Below are 25,173 nucleotides of genomic sequence, written 5' to 3'. Positions count from 1 at the left end.
GATCCTGACGTCCTGCCGTCCGCGTCCACGCGTCGCTCGTCAGCGCCAGCAGGAAGCGCCCGACGAGAAATTGAGCTGCGCGATCAGCGACAGACAGCGGGGGAGCCGGTTGGAGGTATCAGACATAGCGATATCGCTGCTGCGTCACCAAATCAGTGATGCTTTAGCGATATTGCTAGCGATATTGCTATGTGTAAAACCCCCTTAACCCTCAGTGAGTACTTTACATACTATCTGCCCTAAGGGGATCCAGCAACCATTGATCAGCTCACTGTACAGGTAACCGGTTTGAAAAGGACAATCCCCATCAACTATAGCATTTAATTTGTCACTTTTGAGTTGTCTCTTGTGAAATTTCTGCAGCAGAAAACTGCACCAGGTTGATTGGATTTTATTTTGGAAATCACTCCAAAATCCCCAAAATCTCTGAAGCTTGGAACTGTGATATAATGAGTTTTTATCTGAACAGAACTGCAGTTGTGCTATTTGACCAATCAGTCTTTCTAGGAATGTAATTATACACTAGGAGTGACCTTCATCGTCCTTGAATTTGGAGCGGCGCGCACCGGTCATCAGCTCAATCATAGTCAAGTGTGTAATTAGGTTGAACGTTTTTACCATTCACTGTAATTCTGAGAACCACATGTCCATTTTACCTTCTGGTGCCGTAGAACTCAGCTTATCATTGTGCGTAACTTCACGCGTGTAAGCAAACCCCTCCACTCTCCCCAAATATAGTCTCTGAGATTTATGTATACCGTGTATTATTTTTCCCTTGCTGAGAAGTGTTCACTAGTGGCGGGGCCAGAGGCTTTTTCTCCCGGATTACCCAACCGTGTGTTGTGACCTACCTTCCCTGCATGAGCGATTCTGTGACCTACCAACCATTGCAGTACTGGGAAATTTACGAAACTGGAAAGAATGAAAAAAGCAATGTATTATTTTCTGGCTCTTATGGCATGGTACTATATTTATACTGGCTGGCAGTGCCACGACTTTCCCCAGACATATTGCTCTTTTCATGAAAAGGGCATTGTGCTGTAACATCTGAATCAGACTTAACTGTTTCATATTCATTGACTGCATAGAATTTCTCCCTGCCTCCATTGTACAGGCTTGTATGGGCCCTATATCCTCTTTCAGGGAGTCAAACTTGTTAAAATGATGCACAAAGAGGACTCCCCTGTATAGCTTAAAAAACTAAATAAATTTTAGTATTTTAATGTAAATAGAATCTATGTATCTTTAAATTAAAAGTGCATATTATCTTTACAGCGCATGGATAGGCAACATTGAAGGTTCAGACGAGCCGGTAATGAGTGAATGAACATTCCCAATGGTAGGTGCATGGTGCTGGTAGTCAGCTAATACATGAGCAAAACTCTCATTTGCTGGGAGAACAGATAGTTTTATTTATGCCGGCATAAACTGTTATCGGCAGCACATCACCCTGTGTATACAGGCGATGTGCTGCCGACAACGTGATGCTTCATGGGGCAGAGCAATCGTATTAACCAATGTTCTGTTCCCATAAGTTGTCATCAGCAGCTATAAACAGGACAGCGACTTGTCAGTCATTTGGCGCTAGTCATCAGGCCAAGATAAGCCCATGGGACAATAGATATTGAAAAATTAAAGGGAAGCTATCCTCAGAAAATTACTTACTGATTAAAGATTTTTTTTTTTAAGAAAAACATGGATTCAGTGGTGCTCTAAAAATAAATACCGTAATAATTTTCTGTGGGGTGAGTTAGGGCTAGGAAGCAGAGATCAGAATGTCAGGACTGATCTTTCACTTTCAAATCACAGGTGAGCGCTTAATCGGTCTTCAGTGAATACAGATTTTCCAATGACTGAGATGACAGATATCATTTGGTGCTCATAAAGTTCTCTGGAGATGGGGAGCGGCTAGAGGCACAGACAGATATTCTACTGCACGTTCTCCTGAAACAAGTTACGCTTTAAAGGGAACCTGTCACCTGTTTTGACCGCTATAAGATGCGGCCACTGCCTTTCAGGGTTTATCTACGTCATTCTATAATGCTGTTGATAAGCCCCGGATCCGACCTGCAAGATAAGAAAAATGTGTTTTATTATACTCACCGGGCGAAAGGGGATCCGGTCCGATGCGTGTTGCAGGTCCGGGTCCGGCGCCTCCCATCTTTTTGTGACGCCGCCCTCATGTTTGCTTCTTTGCTCTCTGGCATCGCACTCCTGCGCAGGCGTACTTATTTGCCCTGTTGAGGGCAGAGTGAAGTACTGCAGTGCGCAGGCGCTGGACCTCTCTGACCTTTCCCGGCACTTGCGCACTGCAGTACTTTGCTAGTTGTGTTATTCCTGAAGAAGTTTGTCAACTTCAAAACGCATTGAGAATAAAATCGCGTTGGAACACTGATTCCACTTATTGGACCTTTATTATAGATACAAAACCAGCAGCACAGATCGCCCACATTTTCCACTATTTTATTACCATGTTAGACCTACCAAAACCCGTTGGTGTTGCAGCTACTGACACTTTCTGTCCATCGCCTAACTAGTGTTGTATCACACAAACAGACAAGGTGAGCAGTTACTGCGTTTTTTCATATACAGGTATATTGGCTAAACCCCTACTGCGCTTAATTTGTCCTTCTAGCATATTCAGCAAATATTTAGAAGAGATTCTAAATGGTTGTCTGTTTGCTATACGTATATTCTATCATGTGACCCACATAGGGCTACATTACTGGTGTATAGACTTCAAGTGCAATGTAAGTGTCTGTATACTTTATATTGTGCTCCATTGTAGAGTTGCTTGTCGCCGTCTGTCACATTAGCATGTGTATTGCTTTCTTGCTGTTGGATTTGTCTTGTATGTGGCCACCGGTAGGTCCCTCATTGCTTAATATGTAAAGTATTCTGCCGGTGGCAGGTCAGCTTCCTGCTGCATTCATGGGAACTGGTGAGTTTCATTCAGCTGTGGATTAATTACAGAGAAAGCTGAGCTTATCCTACTTTCCACATCTCCATTACCAGATCTTGCCCCATACAGGTTAGAGATGCTGGAGTGAAAGAAGCTTATCCTGAGCAGCCTTTCATTCAGCTTCAGCAGGAATCTGAGAAAAGGCCTTCTATCTGTAGCCGGGGTCGGGCTGCGAGAAGTTTTGGCGGAGGTGATTGGGTGGAGCTGGCTTTCCTGGCATTGTAACACAGATTTTCCTGTTGTGATCTAATGTCAGCAGTCTCACATTAAGTAGTCCAGCTCAGCACAAGGGTACGTTGTGCTTCAGTAGCATTTCAACTCGGGACCCCTGACCTGCCAGCCCTGGGTTTGCTTGGTCCCCCCTCTTGCACAATGCTCTACTTAACAGAAGCATGGCGAGATCCGTCGGTGAGTATTCAATAATATGTCATCATCAAAAGGCTTTCTCCGATAACAGATGTAGTGTCATCTGAGGCATGGTTGAGCCAACATTCGGCTATAATTACCCTACATATTCTTTCATTTGAAGGTTAGCTCCTCAGATTATCCAGCATTACCGGAGTGCCAGGCCGTTGGTAGAAGAGGAAGGAACAGGTGGCAAGGCTGAGCAAAGGCTGGCATCGGTGGTAGATCGTAGTGCCATGTAGATTTTTTGGAGGAATGATTTTCTCCTGTGTCTAGTACGTATGTTTGTGCTCTTTTAGGCTGTTTTTTTTTTTTAGCTATTGTTTATTTTATAGCCTATGCTATTTTTTTTTTTTATCTGTTGAGTATTATCGATTTCCTAAATTTTACATGTTCATGTGTTAAAAATGTCCCCTCCTCACCCCCACAATGCCAAATATCAGACTTCGAGTGATTTAGACGCCACTTTAAGTTGTAGAACAAAAATTGAGATGTCTGCTAGATTTTACATTGCCAGAAAAGTGGATCGCTCAGCTCCATACATTGTCACTGTGAGGTCTAGAACAAAGCAAATACGCAGTTCACAGGCCAAATAAACTCCTGCAGTCATAGCTGAGGAAATTGGTTTTGTTTGAATAAAACCTATTGACATTTCCAGGATTTATTTTTGTTTAAAAAGAAGGTGTGACGCAGATTTTGGCCAAAATGGCACCAGGCTTTGCTCTGGGACAGCTGTGTTTACATTTACCTAAATAATGGCGGGCCATAATAAAGTGATTCAGTCCCAGGAAAGCTGTCCAGGGCCTGGGTATGTTCACACTAGGGTGGAATCCAGTTGCAAAAGCTTTCTACAAGGATTGTTTTTTTCTATTTATTTTTCCTTTCAGCTATTTGTTGTGTTTGAGCAATGAAAAGAGTTCCAGTGACATCATAATGAATTTTGTATTGATTAATGCGCTTTTACTTACACACACTAACGTACATGTAAGGCCTCATTTACATGTCCATGTTTACACACGTACGTGAAAAAATTGTACCGGGTGTCATGAGTGTTTTGGATCAGTGTGCCATCACCGTTGGCTCCATGTGTCAGTTTTTACCATACGTTATCGGTTGTTTTTTCAAGGATGGATAATTCAATGACAAATCTTCTCTTATCCTTTGCAACATTAAATACTGAGTTTGTTTTTCATGAACCCATATACTTGTTTTGGGACTTTTCATCCGTGCTGCCATTAAAAAAATGGACATTTGCGTTTTACATGGCACACGATCTGTGAAAAACACTGACTGTGAACAATCCCATAGACTTTAATGGATAGATGATTTATTCATGAAAAATGCAGCTAGAAAACCTAAGTGCAATACGGATGTCTGAATGAGGCCTGAAGGTGTGTATATATCAACATCTGTCATCTAATCCTACTTAATCCCCACTCACTGCAAACATGCACGTGTTCTTAAAGGGGTTGGAGGGTCTTAAGCTACACGTATGCAGTCACTTATGAATCCTCAAATCGCGTGTGCAAGTATGTGAGTGATCACAAGTATGTGAGCTGCATGGAAGTGGGCAAGTTCCAACTAAACATAAACAGTCTAGTCGGAATGTGGCCGAATGTATGCAGATCACATCCTTGCAGTCACATGGCCACCCGCTCCTGACGCCGGCATCGGAGAATCCTTATAGCGTGCAGTGCGCACGATGTGAGGAGTCACAAACTTGTAGATTGATATCGGACAACCCCTTTAATGATGAAAGTTGAGTGTGCCTTACCTCCCTAAAGAACAAGGAATCTGCCATGCCTAAATTCAAAATGCTCAATTCCTTTTCCACCTAACGTGTCAAATTTTGGCCCAATGCCTAATATACATGGTAAAGCAGTTCCATAAGTGTTTGTCTAAAATGTATTGTGACCTTTAAAAGGTACCTGTCAGGTCATTAACAACCTAAACCACCACTACGCCATCATATATCGCCTAACAATCTTTTCCTTCGGAAATGGTGAAGTCCACATGGAGCTGTTGGTCTTAACACTAAAATTAAACACCTAATGTAGAGTAACTTCCTTTAAGGAGAATAGAAGTTTAGAGTATCCTCTGCAAATTCAGAATTGCCATATGCTGTATAATTAGCTTTATCTGATATGGGTACATTTACACGAACTGATAACAATAAATGAACGTTGCTTGGAACCCTTTTTTTCCCCAGAGAGTCATGCAGTCAAAGCAGGCTGGAGATCACCTGGTTAGCGAGCAAAGCACTTTTCCCATCAGATGAAATTATTTTTTAATCTTTCTTAAAAATCATCCTTCTAGGCAGCATATCATTCTGTGTAAACAGGACATGTGCTACCGATAACAGTGGCGCCTATGCCCACAGATCATGCTGTGTAAACAGGACATGTTCTACCAAACACAATCGCAGTCTATGCGCACAGATTACCGTATTCTGTGTGCATGGGAAGCTATTAAAGGATGGCTGGTATGTAAACTTGTAGCTGATTAGCAGGCGTTCAACATCAAAAGTTGACATGTATTGATGCAATCTATAGGATCATTCACACTCAACGGTAATTGTGAAGATATTTTCTTGTTACAGTGATCTTGCTGTGTATATAGGCTGCCGATCACTCGATGGACAGGCAAAGCGCTTGTTCATCTGGTGATCTGAACTTTTGGGCAGCACAAAACATCATCGTTCTTGGTAGGGCATAGTCTTTTGTAAATTCAAGCTGCTGAGGAAGGACTATGGCCTCCTACGTCCACTCAGTGATCTATTACGGACCTATGATAGATCACTCGGCACCCATTGCTTACTGCCGTCTACCTGTGTCTGCCAGGCTATAACACTGCTATAATATAAGAGGAAAAGGGAAACAAGTAATGCAGTTACATTATTCTCCTTTGTCCAAGCATAAATGTATTCTTCTGCATTCACATTCCCCTCATTCTTCCTTCTGAGTGCCGTAATGGCAGTGAGGGATTTTGATGATGAATACAGCTATTTTTAGAGCTGTACTCGTGAGATCTTTGTCTTTTGTTTTCCTAGTGAATGCCCCTGTATTATCATAATGGGGGCGATCTAAAATAAGAACCACGATAAGATCTAAGCTACGGTGATGGGAAGGAGGTTTTTTTCTGTCCTTTATTGTTGCATGCTTGTTGCTCTGAATGGTTTCTGATCTTTATACAAAGTGTAGTGTTTGACAAAAGGAACATGACTTTTTTTTCTTTTATGGCTAAAGGTATTATGTTGATTTTTCTGCAAAACGCTGCACCTGTTTTCCATAGAGGTAATGGTTGTGTTATTCAGAAATTGATTCTCATGTCCACACAACGTTGTCCTAAATTGTTCTTGTGTCAAGATGCGAATTGACATACAGCCTTTCATACAAGGGGTCGTCAGCAAGCTCGCTCCTAACTTCCCCATACACACGAGTGCTCAGATTGTCTGAGTGCTCATGTGTTTTCTTTAGGGAGAGAGGAGAGAGCTACTGACAGAGGGGACTTATCTCCCCTGAAAACAAAAGGAACAGGCATCGAAATTCCTCCTGCCCGATTTCTTCTCTACGTCAACATCGGTCTGTCGGAGCACAGTCAGGAGACCTCTACGTAAAGCAGATGGCCGGCAAGTCTCGACAAAGTTTGTATAGGGTCAGTAATTCTAAGATAGCAGTGGTTTGACGATTTCCACCAAAACTTTTTTTGTGGGGTGAAATTTTAGAACATCCATTTTTTTCCAACGAAAAAACTTTCTGAAAAAAGTTGGTTGTGTTTTATTTTTCCACCTTATACGAGTGGTAACTAGTTCTCAAACATTTTTCCGTGAAAGAACAGACTCAGATTCTTTACTGTCAGAACAGTGAGACTATGGAACCTCCCACTAATATGGAGCTCTTAGTTTCTGCACCAAAGGTTTTTCCCTTCATTGGATCAACATGTTAGGCTGTAGGTTGAACTCGATGGACTTAAAGGTGTATTTCCATCTCCAATATCCTCTCCCAATATATAGTAGATGTAATAATAATATTAGCAAATACCTCCAATTAGAAATGTAGTATAGTTCTTCTTCGTTATGTCTCTTTCTTCATGTGCAAACATTGCAGGACCCTGGCTATCCATGGTTACGACCACTAGCAACTAGCTAACTGTCACTAGATCAGTGGTTGTAACCATGGACACCTAAGGTCCTGCAATGCTCTGCACATGGGGAAAGCAACACAGTGAATCAGAAAAACTATTCTACATTTCTAATTGGAGTTAATGCTGCTAATTATTATTATTATTATTATTATTATTATTATTATTATTATTATTATTATTATTATTACACCTACTACATATTGGAATAGGATCTTGGATGTGGGGATACCCCTTTAAGTCTACCCTCAACCTTAAAATCTATGAAACTTTCCCAGAATATTTTTAAAAAGATTGTTCAGCCTTTATCCGGAGTCATTGAGCATCTTTGACCAGTTTGAACAACTTAAAAGGCCAATACCGGTTAATGTGTGTATGGTTGTGTCTTCATAATAATTATTCAAGAGATGATAGCTTGTTCACCCACCAATTTGCCTGGATATGTAATTGGCCTCACAGTCATATTTGGAATTTGTTATACTATTGTATTTCAGTGGGTCCTTAAATATAAAAAAAATAAAATAATTGCTCCATGCTTATCTCATGCTAGATTTAGAGCTTTTAGAGGAATCTGTTAAATACTACCTTATTAGAAGGTAAGTGACCCCAATACTGTAGACAATAATGTTCTGTAAAGTACCAAAATGTATTTGGAATCCTAAACTCTGAGCCTGTAACGACTAGAACTATTCGTCTGTGAGACTATGGATTATTGAATCACAGAACCTAAAGATGTTCATTAATATGATATTTCAAATGACGTTGTCAAATTGTGCTTTTGTCTGATACTACTATTAAAACATATGACAATGTCCGGAAAAAAGACTGCCAGGAACAACAAGGAGAAAAATATACCCCAAGCATAATATTTATTCCAGGTTCTGCTTATAAGAAGATAATGCTAAGCTTTCTGATTGTGATAACTTTTTAAGTATTTATCAGTCATTTACACTGAAGAACTTGACTGATAAATGAACTAATCTATGAAAGTACTGGAAAACGTTTCCGTTTTTGACAGTGTTGCTGTTTTCAGAAATGGTTCACCAATGGGTTGTCAGGGGTAGAGTTCGTAAAGTGAAGTGTGATCGTTGTTGTCGCTTGCTAAAATGCCATGAGGGGCAACCAATAATTATTTTAAATTTTCCGTCATGCACAGAAAATCCTGTACTTTCCCTTTTAACCTAGAATGTACCTTTGTAAAATGAAGTATTAATAAAGTGGACAGTGATTAGGAAATATGCCATGTAATGATGTCACCTTAATGTATGAAGTACTCCTTTTCATATATTTAGCTAAAAGAAACCCGAGGACTTGAAGAGATACTTTAGACCCCATACATAATAGATTTATGTCCGTCGACAATTCAATGTGTATGGGGGCCCTCAACAGATTATAGTCGGGGGTGTTAATCATTCAGCTTATCCGATTGTTCTCCCTAAGGTAAGATGCCACCAGAAAAGTCTGGCAGTGGCTTTTTCATAAGAAAACAACCTCTGTGTATGGAAAAGTAGGGCGAGAGAGAGATAGCAGCCAGCCAAACGATCGGCCTTACTACCGTTCTGTTAACAGCTATCTAAAGTTTATGGGAATCTTTTGAATTGCTAAATAACAGGTATAGCCCAAGGTTAAAGGTGTTCTCCATTGAAAATAAGTTATCAGCTGTCCACAGGTCAGGTGATATCTTATCGATTGGTGCAAGTCCCAATAGTAAGGCCCCCAGCTATCTATACATTTTCATTTTTCCTGTAGATAAGTGATGACTTGTCTTCTCTGGACTACCACTTTAACTTGAAAGTTGTTCCTTGGCACACCAACTACTGGGCCAGTACCAGCTACTTGGCACACCAACTGCTGATCATGTTGTGCTCTATAGACTTGATGCACACTAACTAGGAAGAAGGCTCCTCGGTTTTGGGATAGACATTAAAGTGTTAAGATCTAAATTTCTCCAAGCTTTCTTCCAGTTGTTGATTTTGGCAATTGTTCTCCTCCCTTGTTGAAAGATGCATGCTATTAAGGAATGCATAATATAGAAAGGAATGTCCCATATTTCTTTAAAGATGCTTTCCACTGATGAGCAGATGTGCCGTGTGTATATATTCCACCTGTGGATTAAAGTCAACTCTGTTTATAATGCAGTGAGGATAAATGAGATGGCGTATGACCGGAAACTGTTGCATCACCATGCTGTACAGTACCTTGTCCTGGTTCCTATATACATTTCAATGGGATTTATAGTCTTCAGTAGTTTTTTTTTTTTTGCAACACTATAAATTTGACTGTTTTGATGACTTCGAAAGCCATTTAGACTTCAAAATTAGTTTATGGTGTTCTCTAAGTAATATAAACTACCAAAGAAGTTAGATATGGATACTCTAGTAACTGTCTTATAGTATTTGTTCTGCCTTGGCATGAGATAACCACCTACATCATGCAAATACAAAATTTTGAACATGAAAACCCCAGACAAGTGGAAGGCTTCAAATCCTACACCATTGCCATTGAGGTTCTTTGGTGAAATGCAGATGAACATTTATGGCAGCTTCTGTTATGCTGATTCGCATCAATATTGTGAATTCCACTTTTCCGTTCCCTCGTAGAAACAGGGAAAAATAAACTTTGATAAATAAGTAACACAGCTGCCACCAATGGTGTCCAGAAGACCCCTTTGACTCAAAAGTCCCTTATTTTTCCACTATGGTTTTAATCGATTTGCCTATAACGCTATCACTCCTCAATGAAAACTTGAAAACAGTTGAATTTTAAATCCTAAAGTGTAATTCAAAATAGGGAAATCGCTTTTTTTGAAATCTGTGTATCTATTTTCAATACGGAAAGGACTGTCCAGCCCAAAAGGGTAACATCCAAAACATTTTATTTAGATATCCATAAAATAGGTATGCAGAATACAAAATGCATGAACCCGACCGGAAAACCGGAGGGAAGGTTGAGGAGACACTACGCGTTTCGAACGAAAAGTTCTTCAAATAGAACTTTTCGTTCGAAACGCGTACAGTGTCTCCTCAACCTTCCCTCCGGTTTTCCGGTTGGGTTCATGCATTTTTGTATTCTGCATACCTATTTTATGGATATTTAAATAAAATGTTTTGGATTTTATCCTTTTGAGCTGGACCGTCCTTTCTGTATTTTGTCTACTGCCTGACAGAACTGTGGCCCGTGCTTGAAAGCAACATGGAAGTATAAAGGGTGAGCTGAACACTTTTTTTTTTTCTTGCATCTAGTTTCAATACCAGATCATGCACTTCTCACCTGGGGAGGCACAAAACTAGAGATGTCTGAAGCTACCACCGCTCCTTCCTAGGTGTATAGTACTGGAGCTGGAATGAACGTTTGAGAATTAGAAAAAAAATTGTGGGATATTCTGGGCTCTGCCAGTGGATGAAGGATGCCCAAAGTCATGTAGATGAAGAGTTTTATTTAAGTATTTATTTTTTGTTGTATTACGCATTTTGGAGTTGGTGGTGAAAGAGTTGGATCAACTTTTTTAAAATAAAAAAAATAACTCCGTCTCCCTCACTCTGAACATCGTTCAACCACTGTCGGCACCTGGAATATCACTATCAATATAAAGTTTTTTTCAGAGTCTTTTTCAGTGCAGATTTGCTTGGGCATTGACAATTCCTTACCAAAAATACTATCATAATATACTGTTAGTACAATGAGTGTAAAATAAGATTATGTACATTTTGTTTTTGTTTTACAGTGAGAAGTTAAATTAATCCTGAAGGGATGTGTTTGTATATGTATATTTTGACAAATATTATAAAATTATTAGTCTTTCTTTGGTTTATTGCTTCTTTTATTCCCCGAAGGTTCTCAAGAGCAGTGGATGAAAAAAGCAATCCTATTAATATATTATCTGCTTTGGGTGAATTGCTGGGAAGTCATTGTGCAATGGTTTGTTTTCCAAGCTGCCGCTAATGAGCGTAAACTTTAATGACCCATCGTTTTGTATTTTTATGTTTTGGCTTTGTGCACTCAGCGATTCATTGAACACAGAAACATAGTTACTAAACTTCCCAGTGTACAGTGCCGCAGCTGTGCCGTCTGAATTTGTCCAAGGACAGGAACAACAAAGCCAATGTATGTGGTTCTGAGAGAAGGTACATCTCGCTGAGTGTGAAGCATCGTTTTTGCTTCTGCTTCACCGACTTGTCAACCTAAAGCAGCAATGAGCCCATGACGAGAGCAGAGGCAGGGAGAGCTGCGGAGGGCGACTCGACAAACCCATTCCTCACTCTCCAACTGGAAAGCATAACAGAAAATATGGTTCCAGTTATTTCGTATCACAAGTGTGAGACCGCTTTTCACAGCAAAGCTGTCTTAAGTGTTTCTCATTCACAAACGATGGTCCAGGTATGAACCAGTTACTAATTTACATGAACATTTTTTTTCCTTTGAAATATGGTGAATTTTACGATAGAGGCATTGCAGTCAACTGGTTTAACCTCTTATGTGTCTTTTATGAGATACAAAGAAAGATCTCCATTAGTTGGTTTAGTTTTCAAGAAAAGTCTTTGTTTTTATTTGCTGATTATGATTTTTAGAATTGTAGTATCACCAAATTTGTATTTTAGCGATAGCGTATGTATAGCTACTTAAGCCATTCTACTGCTCCCAATTAGCCAGGACATAACACAAGTCTATGAACAAAACAGAAGCAAATTGCTGATGGTGTCTACTACGGAGATTTTGGATTGTAATGCTAAAATTAATGTTGACAACCCCCCATGGTTGACCCCTCTCACCTAATCAAATTTTATAATGTGCTTTCAGATAGCTGATCAGCTTTCCTGGATTTCGCTGACGACACAGGAAAGCTTTGCTTGAAGATGGAAACACTGGAGTCTGAACTGACCTGCCCTATCTGTCTGGAGCTGTTTGAAGACCCACTGCTGCTGCCTTGCGCTCACAGCCTCTGTTTCAACTGCGCGCATCGCATCCTGGTCTCCCACTGTGCCAACAACGAATCCGTAGAATCTATTAACGCTTTCCAGTGCCCCACCTGCCGTTATGTCATCACACTCAGTAAGCGTGGTTTAGACGGACTCAAGAGGAACGTGACTTTGCAGAATATCATCGACCGGTTTCAGAAGGCATCTGTGAGTGGGCCTAATTCCCCTAGTGAGACACGTCGAGAGCGGACATACGATTCCAACAACAGCATGACTTCCAGCGAAAAAGTACTTTGCCAGTTCTGTGACCAGGACCAGGCACGAGAGGCCATAAAAACATGCGTGACTTGCGAAGTGTCTTATTGTGATGACTGCCTGAAGGCAACTCACCCAAATAAGAAGCCATTCACTGGCCATCGTTTGATTGAACCTATCCCTGACTCACACATCAGAGGGTTAATGTGCCTGGAGCATGAGGATGAGAAAGTTAATATGTATTGTGTGACGGATGACCAACTAATATGTGCCTTGTGTAAATTGGTTGGGCGGCATCGGGATCATCAGGTTGCTGCGCTAGCTGATCGATACGACAAGTTGAAGGTAAGCGCTCCGTCAGTGGGGGGGGTGCATGGAGTACCTCTACACACTTATTTAATTACACATTATTCCAATATGGGTTTGGGATGCACAAATGTGGATACAGAAGCTACTTTTGGGAATATTAATTGATGCACCATTAAAATCTATTAACTCATAGATACTTGTTTTACTTGGTAAGGTTAAATACTTTGTAGATGTATTATTTAAGAGAATTAACCTGATAAGGCTGATTTTGTTCAAAGGAACAACTTTAATTGAAGATTTAGTATTCAAACATTCGAGATACCATTCACCTACATGACATTTTCATGATCGGTAAGGTCATTTTAAAGACTTAGCTTCGGGTCTGTGCCTTTAACAGAATGAGAGAGAAATTGTTGAGATCCTGTACTGTCACTTATATTTCACCGTTATTGTCACAGACATGAATTACTAATAATTTTTCATTTGCTAGCTTGCCACGGTGCATTAGCAGGATGAGCTCCTCATTCATTCCTATAGAAACAGGTGGAACCTCCTAATCACGACATTAGAAAGCGTGGCGTGCGAGGCTCTTTGTGATTGTTTAAATTAACGTCAGATTTTCCGAGCTATAATTATGATGTGAAATTACAGTAACGCATTTTTGTGTCATAAATAACTGCCTGGAATCTTTCTGTTCCTGGGCATTGGGCTCCGTTAATTACGTACACTCTATCAAAGTACCGTTGCTAATTATTTTAATAGCAGATCATCCTTCATTAGGCAGGGAACAAAGGGGCTCTGTGCAATCTTTTTTTTTTTTTTTTCCCTTTTCACACGGATGCAAAAAGTACTTTTTTTTTTTTTTTTTTTTTACCCAAAATATCAAGTCAAGGCACAAAAAAGTAACCAAGTTTAAGTAAAATGCCACTTTCTCTATTTCTGACAAATTTGACTTTGCTCTGTGTATAGAAGTGATTTCTTCCATGCGGTCTACATTTAGAGGCATCAATTAGAGCTCACAGGTGGCTTAAATGTAGATGGTCGTGCCGTTTCGTGAGGGCTAGTGAAACATATGTTGCTCATTTCGAGGACCTGAATGTCTTGTCAAGCTCTATGAATAAATAAACCTGGTAATTTCATAGGTAGAATTAGACTGTTCTTTTGAGGTGGATGCAAAACCCCCCAGGGCTGGTGCGGAGTAAAATATGTCAGGTTAGTGATGACTTGCCAGTTCCTCATATGGATGGAACTTTTAATAACCTGACAAGTTTAGATGCCTATGACACTTGATCTTAGATCAATAGATTTAGTATACTATTGGATTTGGTAAAATCTCTTGATGGACTCAGGGAGGTGCTCATAATATGCCATTTATATGCAACAGGTGCACAGACCATCTGACTTTTGAGATGCTGGGTGTCGAGATCCTTTGGCTGAAATTATGCTATGTATAAACAGAAAAGTCAGAATTAACATACATAATTAGGACGCAGACAATCGCATCGCAATGATTGGACTGGCCGGCGGCTCTCCTGACCCAAGCATGACCGCTTGTATTTCTATGCAGCTGTCATAGAGTCAGGGTAGCCGATGGTCAGTCCGAGAACTGCTGTGTGACCGTCTGATTGCGCCCTTATGGTGAACTTCTTGAACTCCAGTTATATGATGGTTCAAAGCTCTCGTGAACAATTTCCAAAAATATGGCACTTAACAGCAAATAACTTAAAATTGAAGAATGTTTTGCAAGGTGTGTGCTATGAGACTAATGTTTGGCTGGCGTGCTTTTACTTACCGTCATTCATGAATCAATCTGCTGTGAACATGGTCCAATTCTGGGGTTAAAAAGTGGTCAATTAATAGACATCCATACAAACCAAAAGATTTTAGGTGCCATTGAAAATTTTGGTGTTGTTGGTTACTTGGGTCCCAAGCTTTATCTAGCGCTAATCTAATGTTTAATTCAATATTTCCCGTTACCTCTAGATTTAAAAAAAATGATATATTGTGTGACGTATTGCCAGTTATTGTCATTGTTTTCTAAATGGGTATAAATTATAGATTTTTTTTTTTTATAAATTTGAAAAGAAGCTTGTTTTACTCCAGAAGCCAACATTATGAACAACGTTCAGAGAAAACCATTCATACTGAACCCAGCTGTATTTTTTTTCTTGGTGGTTACGTGATTGTGCCATCACTGTATGTCTGTAAATGTCAAGGTATTTGATGCAGATGACTTTGGTGAGACATTAGATATGGGCTAATAGTATTTATTAGGGTACCGTTACACCTAGTGACTCACCAGCGATATGACGCGGTCAGGATCGCTGGTGAATCACTGGGTGGTCGCTAGTGAGCTGCCACTCAGGCAGATCTCACCAGCGACATCTCTGGGGACGGGGATCGCTACTTACCTGTCAGACGAGGCGATCCTGCGTCCTCCCGCCCGGCTCCACGCGTCGCTCGTCGTCACAGCAGGAAGCGCCGCATGAAGTGGACGACGAGAAATGGTCCAGCAGCTTCTCGCGCGATCAGCGATAACCAGCGGGGGAGCCGGTCGGAGGTAAGTATCACATGCAGCGATATCGCTAGTAATATCGCTGTAACGTCACAAAATCGGTGACTTTACAGCGATATTGCTAGCGATATCGCAGTGTGTAACGGGGGCTTTAGCCACAAGCTGAGGATTGTGTAGTTAGGCAAACTTATATGCTGGCCACCTTTAAAAATGATTGCCAGTAGTTACATCTACATAAACCCACTTTTAAATAATTACTCCAGCCGACTATTTGTTCTTTCCAAGGTACAGGTCTCCTAAATTTTGGCACTACCAGCATCAGACTTTCTAAGAAGGTGTACTAGATGACATCAAACGGAGTTTAAGAACACAGCGTATTCGAAATGCGTTCAGTTATCCTTAGGCACTCTTCCTCCGGTATACCCGACAGCGTATGTCTTTACAGCTATGTCATGTTTTAACGGATACAAATAAAGTAATTTTATTTTACTTACTGAAGCTGGATCTTCCTTACCAGCAAACGTACCAGATGACATTCCCTTGAAAGCTACCTGACTGATATGTCAAAAGGCTTGGGCAACTTTTTAGAATTCCTTCAACTAGGACAATTTAATTTGATCTAATTTTGCTGTAACAAATGCAAGGTGTAAAGCTTTTACCTTCTTAAAAGAGAAAAATATTGTAGATTTTTTTTCCCACATTACTTTTAAAGTTATCTATTACTATTTTTGACAACATGTGTTGAAATACCGTGGGGACGTCTGCCAGAGTAAAGAGCCAGTGTTTGAGTGTAATTCTCCACTGTAGATAGTGCAAATTGTCAATTGGATAGAGGGTGTCTTTGTGACAACCCCTTTAAGTACCAGACACACAAATTCTCCTTTACTGTAGAGCAGGCTGGCCATCTGCATTATTCAACAGGGCTGCTTTCATGGGAGCGGTTGCTCTATTTTCTGCATAATCAGTAGCCTCATTACAAATTTTAGTAAAAAAAAAAATCATATTATCATGATGACAATGCCAATGTAAATAACACACAATGCGCTGCATTTGAAATAACGTTCAATAAAGAAGCATTATCTATAGACATTGTATGGAAATGAGTAGGCTATCTGACCTGCTAAACCATTAACCGAAATCATGATTTTCGTGTTTGCCCTAATCCCACTTTTCACTTTCACAAAGCTCCTGGGACAGACAGCTGGGTGCCTCCTGGCCCAGGGTGAAAGGGTATTTGTGAGTAACAGGACCAACTTGTGCGGCTTTGGCTCGCGCTAGCTCCATGTTCTGCCAAGCTTTTCGAGTGGATCTTTATGTAACCTCTCACTGGGTATCTGTCAGACGGCTGGCACGGATGCCTAGAGAGATGTAAGACGTACAGTCTGGGCACAAAGCACATAATCGATGTCCCAAGATCTCTTTGCTAACCGGAGACTGTGAGATGAACATGTTCCCCATGCCACTTAGACATAGGGACGTAGAAAGCTGTAATTCTGAAGGCCATGGTAGAACACTGCTACATCTGACAGCTAAATATTTTACACCTCATACTAAATGTGTGGATGTCTCCATAGGATTACGAGGCCAAGATTCTAGAAGTAAAAGTCTGGATATGGTGCACTTACATAACTAGTTGTTCTATCCAGCAGAACTCGACACTTATCTTGTATCAGTCTTGATTGATTGTGTTAGTTTGCTTTACTTTTACCACTTTTTCATTCATCTAGTCTATAGGCATTCGTTAATAGATACACAATTTTGGATTTCTGTCGCAAGTGTAGTGTATTGTTAAAAAGCATCTGTGACCAGTTTTTCGCTACCCCATCTGAGAGCAGCATCAGAAGAATCAGGAGACCCCGATTCTAGCAATGTATGACAGCTTAGGGTGCTTACTGCAGTTTTGATAAAATCACTCTTTATCTGCTGCAGATCTAGCAGTTCTCTGAATGCTGAGCTCTGTGTAACCCCGCCCACACCACTGATTGGCAGCTTTCTGTGTACACTGTGCATAGTCAGCTGCCAATCAGCAGTGGGGCGGGTTTTGAAGAGTACTTCATGGCAGCAGGTTTACTTGTCCTCTAGTGTAAACTCTTGGTGATAAGACAGTGATTTTATGAATACTACAGCAAGCAGCTCGGTAAGTGACACATCTCTGAAATCAGGGTCCCTGTCTCTACATAACAGCACTCTGAGATTAGGAGGTAAAAATCTTGAGACTTATTCCCTTTAAACTGATAAAACAATAAGAGTATGAGTATTTAATTTTGCTGTTACATGGGTTTTGAGATGCAAGCAGTTTAGAAAAGGTCCCAATTTTTACTTTTGTTCTGGTGTGAATGTAGAATTACACATGGCATATCCCATAATATATACACATGAATGAATGAAAGCATGTAAGGGACACACATTCAGTAGTGATGATTGAGCACTAAAATGCTCAAATGCTCAATACTCCAATTGAGCCGCTTTGACACTAGTAACGAGTATAATGGAAGTCAGTGGGAAACTCAAGCATTTTTCAGGGAGACCCCAACAGGAGGGCTGGGAGGGAGTGTGCCTGAGAGCCCCCATGCTTGCTCATCACTAATATTCAGCCAATTTAAACTCTTGTGATTTTTTTTTTTTTCTTTTTATGTAAAGTTGTTTGCATGGCAAGGATGACAATACCTCGCCTTAATGCTTGCTTCCCCCAGCAAACAGTGACTACTAGCAAGCAAATCCGCCCACACCTGTATGCTGTAATGCTAGCCTGTAGAAACTGAGCAGCCACATATCATATGGACATCATCTATCAGCACAATATATCACCATTTAAATTGTATGTTCACCTTTGAGTCCCATATTACAGAGGTTCTATACTGTATCATCAATATTAGATTTCCCATTCAAGGTCTTCTAGGCTGTGTGCACACGTTTCAGAGTTAGATGCGATCTGCAGCGTTTCTGCACCCATTGACTTCTATTGAGTCAGGCACATCCGCAGCAAAACCACAGATGTAAAAAACATCTGCGAATTTGCTGCGGATGTAGGTGTGAGAAACGCTGCAGATCGGGAAGAGGTAAGTGTGAGGGCGGAGACTATGTTCGTGTCCGTGTGTGGGGGTTTGCGTGTATGTATCCCATCCCACTTCATCCCAAACCTCACCACAGTCTTCATCCCAACCCTAACCCATCTCTTCAACCTATCACTAACAACTGGTGTTTTCCCCTCAAGCTTTAAACATGCCTCCATCACACCTATCCTCAAAAAGCCCTCTCTTGACCCATCCTCTGTATCTAGCTATCGCCCTATATCACTTCTCCCATACGCCTCCAAGCTACTGGAACAACACGTCTACCTTGAACTGTCCTCCCATCTCTCTTCTTGCTCCCTCTTCGACCGCTTACAATCTGGCTTCCGGTCACACCACTCCACTGAAACTGCCCTTACTAAGGTCACCAATGACCTCTTAACTGCCAAGAGCAAGCGACACTACTCTGTCCTCCTCCTCCTGGACCTGTCGGCTGCCTTTGACACAGTGGACCATTCCCTATTATTACAGACCCTCTCATCCCTCGGCATCACAGACTTGGCCCTCTCCTGGATCTCATCATACCTAACAGACCGGACATTCAGCGTCTCCCACTCACACACCACCTCCTCACCTCGCCCCCTATCTGTCGGAGTCCCACAAGGTTCAGTCCTAGGGCCCCTGCTGTTCTCTATTTACACCTTTGGCCTGGGACAGCTCATAGAATCTCATGGCTTTCAGTATCATCTTTATGCTGATGACACACAGATCTACATCTCTGGACCAGATATCACCTCCCTACTAACCAGAATCCCTCAATGTCTGTCCACTATTTCATCCTTCTTCTCCACTAGATATCTGAAACTCAACATGGACAAAACAGAATTCATCATCTTTCCCCCATCTCACGTGACCCCCCCTACGAACCTATCAATTACAGTAAATGACTGCCCACTCTCCCCAGTCCCACAAGCCCGCTGCCTCGGAGTAATCCTTGATGCTGATCTCTCCTTCAAACCACATATCCAAACCCTTTCCACTTCCTGCCGACTTCAACTCAAAAATATTTCACGCATCCGTTCATTCCTCACCCAAGAATCTGCAAAAACCCTAGTCCATGCCCTCATCATCTCTCGCCTTGACTACTGCAACCTCATGCTCTGCGGCCTCCCCTCAAACACTCTTGCACCCCTCCAATCTATTCTAAACTCTGCTGCCCGACTAATCCACCTGTCCCCCCGCTATTCCCCAGCTTCTCCCCTCTGTCAATCCCTTCACTGGCTCCCAATTGCCCAGAGACTCCATTACAAAACCCTAACCATGACATACAAAGCCATCCACAACTTGTCTCCTCCATACATCTGTGACCTCGTCTCCCGGTACTTTCCTGCACGCAACCTCCGATCCTCACAAGATCTCCTTCTCTACTCCCCTCTTATCTCCTCTTCCCACAATCGCATACAAGATTTCTCTCGCGCATCACCCCTACTCTGGAACTCTCTACCACAACATATCAGACTCTCACCTACCATCGAAACCTTCAAAAAGAGCCTGAAGACCCACCTCTTCCGACAAGCCTATAACCTGCAGTAACCACCGATCGACCAAACCGCTGCACGACCAGCTCTACCCTCGCCTACTGTATTATCACCCATCCCTTGAAGATTGTGAGCCCTCGCGGGCAGGGTCCTCTCTCCTCCTGTACCAGTTATGACTTGTATTGTTTAAGATTATTGTACTTGTTTTTATGTATACCCCCCTCACATGTAAAGCGCCATGGAATAAATGGCGCTATAACAATAAATAATAATAATAATAATAATAATAATAATAATAATAATATGTATGTGCGGGATCTGCCTGTAGTGTGTGTGCGTGTGTCCCTGTGTTTGTGCGGGTCTGTGTGCAGCCATTGTCTGATGGGACTACTGCTTCCATCCGCTATGAATGCTCACAGTGATAGCATTGCCGATGATGCATGTGTTCAGTAGTAAAAAAAACAAAAAAAAAAACAAAACATACAGTACATACATTACAGACAGTACATACAACATATAATATAGAGTACATACTCACCAATCGCCTTGTCCTCGATCTCCTGTAATAAAAATAATAAACCAACCTTTCTGCCGTAGTCCAGTTAGTAACGAGTGTCCCACGACGATCTCCCTTGTAGATCACTGACATTGGGTGATGTCAGTGCTCTACAGGGGCTCCCGCGATGAACTGACAGGCGGAGGTAATCCTCTTCTGTGTATCTGTCACGCTGGCGCCGCCTGTCAGGTCGGGGCCGGCGTCACCTGTCTCGCCGGGTCCCGCTCTGCCTGCTCCTGCTCCCTGGGTCTCCCCCCGACACCCCGCTCAGCACTCCAGCTGGCGCGCGGCACCCCCAGTCTCCCGTCCTGCAGCTCTGCATAAGGCTTCCTCCTCCTCCTCCTCCTCCTCCTCCTCCTCTGCTCCTGTCCCGGGCATGTGCCTTAGGCCACGGCGCGCACTCTTCTCCTCTCTTAACCCCTTCTGCACCTTCCCTGGGGAGCGGTTACCAATCAAGCTCCAGCACAGGGTATATCAGGCGGCTCCTCCCTCATGGAAACGCCTGATTATCGTGTTCCTTCCGTACAGTACTCTGGCCCCGTCTGGTCGCTCCTGACTCCTGTCGCTCCTGACTCCGGTCATTCCTGACTCCAGTCACTCCTGACTCCAGTCGCTCCCGACCCTCTGCCTTGTTTGTCTCATCCGCACCAGAGCCGCCCCTCTTGGTATCAGCTGTCGCGGTATTCGACTCCTTCGGGCCTGCTCCTAACGGTCCCTGTATAGGGGTCGACACCACCTGGCCAGCTCGCTCCAGGGATCCCGGTATTGTGACCCAGAGGGTCCACACTTGCTACTCATTACAGTATCCATCCACCGCCGGGAGAGAGGACCCCTAACTCTAATTCTCACGCAGCATTGCTGTAAAGTGAGAGCCTGAACTCGGGTAACCCCTTCAATGATGCACTGCAGGAGCCATTGTCTCCTTTTAGTCCATGGTGGGAGGCCCTGTAGAGCAGTGACATCACCTAATGTCACTGTTTTACAGGGGAGATCATCGTGGGACACTTGTTATTAAATGGACTATGTCGGAACAGGGAGTATTTGTTTATTTTTTTTTCTTCAGGAGATCAAGGGTGTCGCATGGATTAGGCATCTAATAAATATGGCAAAACTGTGTAGTTTTATTTCATTAAACAAATTTTTTCTGGGTGTGTCTTTTTTTTAACCCTTAACAACTATGGGATTAGTAATGGATAGGTGTCTTATTGATGCCTCTCCATTACTAACCGGGCTTGATGTCATCTTACAATACAAAGGTGACATTAACCCCTTATTACCCCATATGCCACCGCTACAGGGCAGTGGGAAGAGAGATGCTAAGTGCTGGAATTGGCATATCTTACAGATGTGCCATTACTGGGGCGGCTGGGGGCAAATGATTGTAGCGGGGGGGGGGGCAATAACCATGGTCCCTTCCTAGGCTATGAATATCTGCCCCCAGTCATCGGCTTTCCCTGTCACAAAAAATGGCGCAGGAGCGCACACAACATTTTTTTTTTTTTTCCCTTTTTGTCACAATTAAACATATTGTTCATTAATAGACATTGGCCTTGGAATTATATATCTGTCTATCTATAGCTATATCTATGGATACATAGATATATCTATATGGAAACCGGAACTTTAGAGCAGCATAATCCAATAAGAGAAAGTAAGTCCGGATGCAAAAGGCTCCCACAGGCAGATACCAAACCTCTTAGTATTGGAATCCAAAAATAGGAACAGCACACTGTTTCTTGTGAAAAAAGAGAGCTATTTTATTTAGCCCATTATGGTGATGTTTCAGTCCAAATAAACAAACCTTTCTCAATCCTATTTTTGGATTCCTAGATATATCTATAGATAGATAGATAGATATCCATAGATCTAGCTATCTATCTATATCTGTGTGTGCAAACATTATTCTTCAATGGAATATGCAAAATAAGAGGTTGGACAAAGAAATGACATCACAACTTTGTTTTTTCCATTAAATAATCTTTATTTAGCTTACAAAAACTTATACAAATCCGCATGAAAAAAAAAACGCATCAAAAGCGCCCGGATTTTTACCTGCGTTTTCTACCAAGAGATGCAGATTCTGTGCAGAAAATTCTGCAGGCAAATCTGCAACATGTGCACATACCCCTAGGGTTGTTCTATTCCTTTAATTGGGACATCCCTGCAATTTCATGATCAGCTGTTGTAAAAAATATGGTGTGGAAGAGTACAAACCATGAGCCCTGCAACCTATAGATATGGCTGATCAAAGTGGGTGCAATAGTCTCACCCTCAACAATCTCATTTTAAAGTGTGCATAGACTTTGTAACCTACAGAATTAATGTCGATTGCTCTACATTGAGGTCGGCTATCAGTCAGGGGCACGTACAGTTGCCACTCTGTATACTCGGAGCCGTGACTGGTCCTTTGCCGGTGCCACCCCCATGACTGAACCTGGAACATTTTCGGGGGGAATAAAGTTAATTTTCTCCCAGCTGCTAATGGATTTTGCACTTTTGTGCATATTGATGTGTTTTTTACCACGACAAAACCGCTTCGCGGTAAAAATAGCATTTCTGGCTATTTTCTATGTGTCTGGGTACGCTCCTGAAAAAATCGCGGCAAAAATGCGCGTTTTCTGGGAAGGAGTCCGGTTTTCATGCAGAAATTTTCTGCATACGTGTGCACATAGCCTTATACTTGCCAGTCGTCATTCTCATCTCATATTGACACCGCTCCGATCAGTCTCCAGCAGTTTGTAACCGGTACTGTCAGGATGTTACAACTCAGTGCAAGTCTGTGAGTGCTAGAACAAGGCCAGAACGAAGCTCTCATAGACATACACTGAGAGCTTGTGACCGTTACCTCTGACTTCTGGTCAGTCACAAGTTGCGCTCACAAGATGACAGAGTGGGATCGGATGGGCACCAGGAAGAGCTGAAGACAGCGGCTGATGAGTTTAATCCTAGGGGCAGGAACTTGGGGCTCAAATAGAAAATAAAATGCTCGAGTGGTGATTTAAGTTTATTTATGAGTAATTTAGAATAGTTATGTTCTACTTATCTTAGGTTGCAGCCTGTATTAAAGTACTTAGGTAAATTGATAATCCTGAATGCCCCAGAGCTGAAACCTCCCAACACTCCTTGCTGGCACAGCGTCAATTTAAATAATTATAAGCAGACGAAAGATCCAACTGGTTTGGTTGTGCAACCAAATATTAAATTGAGAGTGCCAACAGTATTATCCAGCCCATTTTGGGGATTTTATGTGAAATTATGTCCAATTTGGCTTTTCCTCTGTTTTTTTTTTTTTTTTTTTTGTGTTCCAGTATAAGCAAAGGAAATAAACGTATATAGCAAAATGTGTAATTGCAATAATTTTCTGGGAGAAATACTGGAACATTTTCTGGAACAATTTCAAGGGTGGCAACACTTTCAGCCATGACTTATGTATATGAGTATATGTGTGTGTATCTATAAATACAGCTCTGGCAAAAATTAAAAGACCGCTGCACAGTTTTATAAAAATTAGCTTCTCTACATGTCTGACAGCCATTCCATTCCAGTGTCAATTGAATTCCAACCAGAGTGCACCTCATTCTACTGAATGTGCTTCTGATTAGGTGATTGCCTCAACCAAATCTTATTTAACGAAGGAAAGTATAAAAAAAACCCTGCTGTGGTGTTCACAATCCTCTTGCAATAGGACAATCTGGATGGCAAAACAAGTGCTAGTAATATCCGAAAAGTAATAGGAATGGAATAACTTTTAACCACGCCAAAGGAGTTGAAAAGAAAAGTTTAGAGTGAGGAAAAAGGCTCAATTCTGGCTTTACTAGTAGAGGGATACAGTGAGCGTCATGTTGCCTCCATCCGTAAAATTTCTAAGACTGCAGTCCTTTACAACAAGGTCAAGCAGCAGATATTTGGGACAGCAAAGCTACAGACCGGCAGAGGGCGAAAATGACTCCACTGACCGGGATGACCATCATATTCGAATGTCACTCAGTAACCACAGGATGACATTTAGTGACCTACAAAAGGAATGTAAATGGTAGCTGGGGTGAAGTGCATGGCAAGAACAGTTTGTATCAGGCTCTTAGAGGCAGGGCTCAAGTCATGTAAAGCTAGAAAAAAAGCCTTTCATCAATGAGAAGCAAAGGAGAGCCAGGCTGAAGTTTGCCAAACACCATAAGGATTGGACCATAGAGGACTGGAGTAAGGTAATCTTCTCTGATGAGTCTAATTTTCAGCTTTGTCCAACACCTGGTCGTCTCATGGTTAGACGGAGACCTGGAGAGGCATACAAGCCACAGTGTCTTGCACCCACTGTGAAATTTGGTGGAGGATCGGTGATGATCTGGAGAGGTTTGCTATTTCTGTTTACAAGGCATGGAATTGGGCAAGCTAATCTTTGCGAAGGATGTGTGAATCAAGCCGCATTCAAGGTTACCCTGGAAAAACAATTGATTCCTTCTGCTCAGGCAATGTTCCCCAACTCTGAGGACTGTTTTTTCCAGCAGGACAATGCGCCATGCCACACAGCTAGGTCAATCAATGTGTGGATGAAGGACCATCACATCAAAT

At 41.9% G+C, this 25,173-nt stretch overlaps 1 protein-coding gene across 3 annotated transcripts in view; it reads left to right on the top strand.

Annotated features, from left to right (window-relative positions):
• MID1 (midline 1) overlaps nt 1–25,173 on the top strand; it is a 408,210-nt gene that overhangs the window by 205,282 nt on the left and 177,755 nt on the right. For 2 of the 3 annotated variants that reach the window (XM_073566001.1, XM_073565999.1), the window contains exon 2: nt 12,305–13,023. In XM_073566001.1, the coding sequence (XP_073422102.1) occupies nt 12,361–13,023 (663 nt within the window). In that variant the 5' untranslated portion in view covers nt 12,305–12,360. Of the gene's footprint in view, nt 1–3,237; nt 3,371–12,304; nt 13,024–25,173 lie in introns of those variants that run through there. The other variant, XM_073566000.1, reaches the window with a different exon arrangement.

Source organism: Dendrobates tinctorius, unplaced genomic scaffold (genome assembly GCF_039654945.1).
Source record: "Dendrobates tinctorius isolate UK_male_01 unplaced genomic scaffold, ASM3965494v1 ptg000016l, whole genome shotgun sequence".
NCBI classification, from domain to species: domain Eukaryota; kingdom Metazoa; phylum Chordata; class Amphibia; order Anura; family Dendrobatidae; genus Dendrobates; species Dendrobates tinctorius.
The sequence above is the reverse complement of the archived record's forward strand: the minus strand, read 5'-3'. Positions and strand labels throughout refer to the sequence as shown.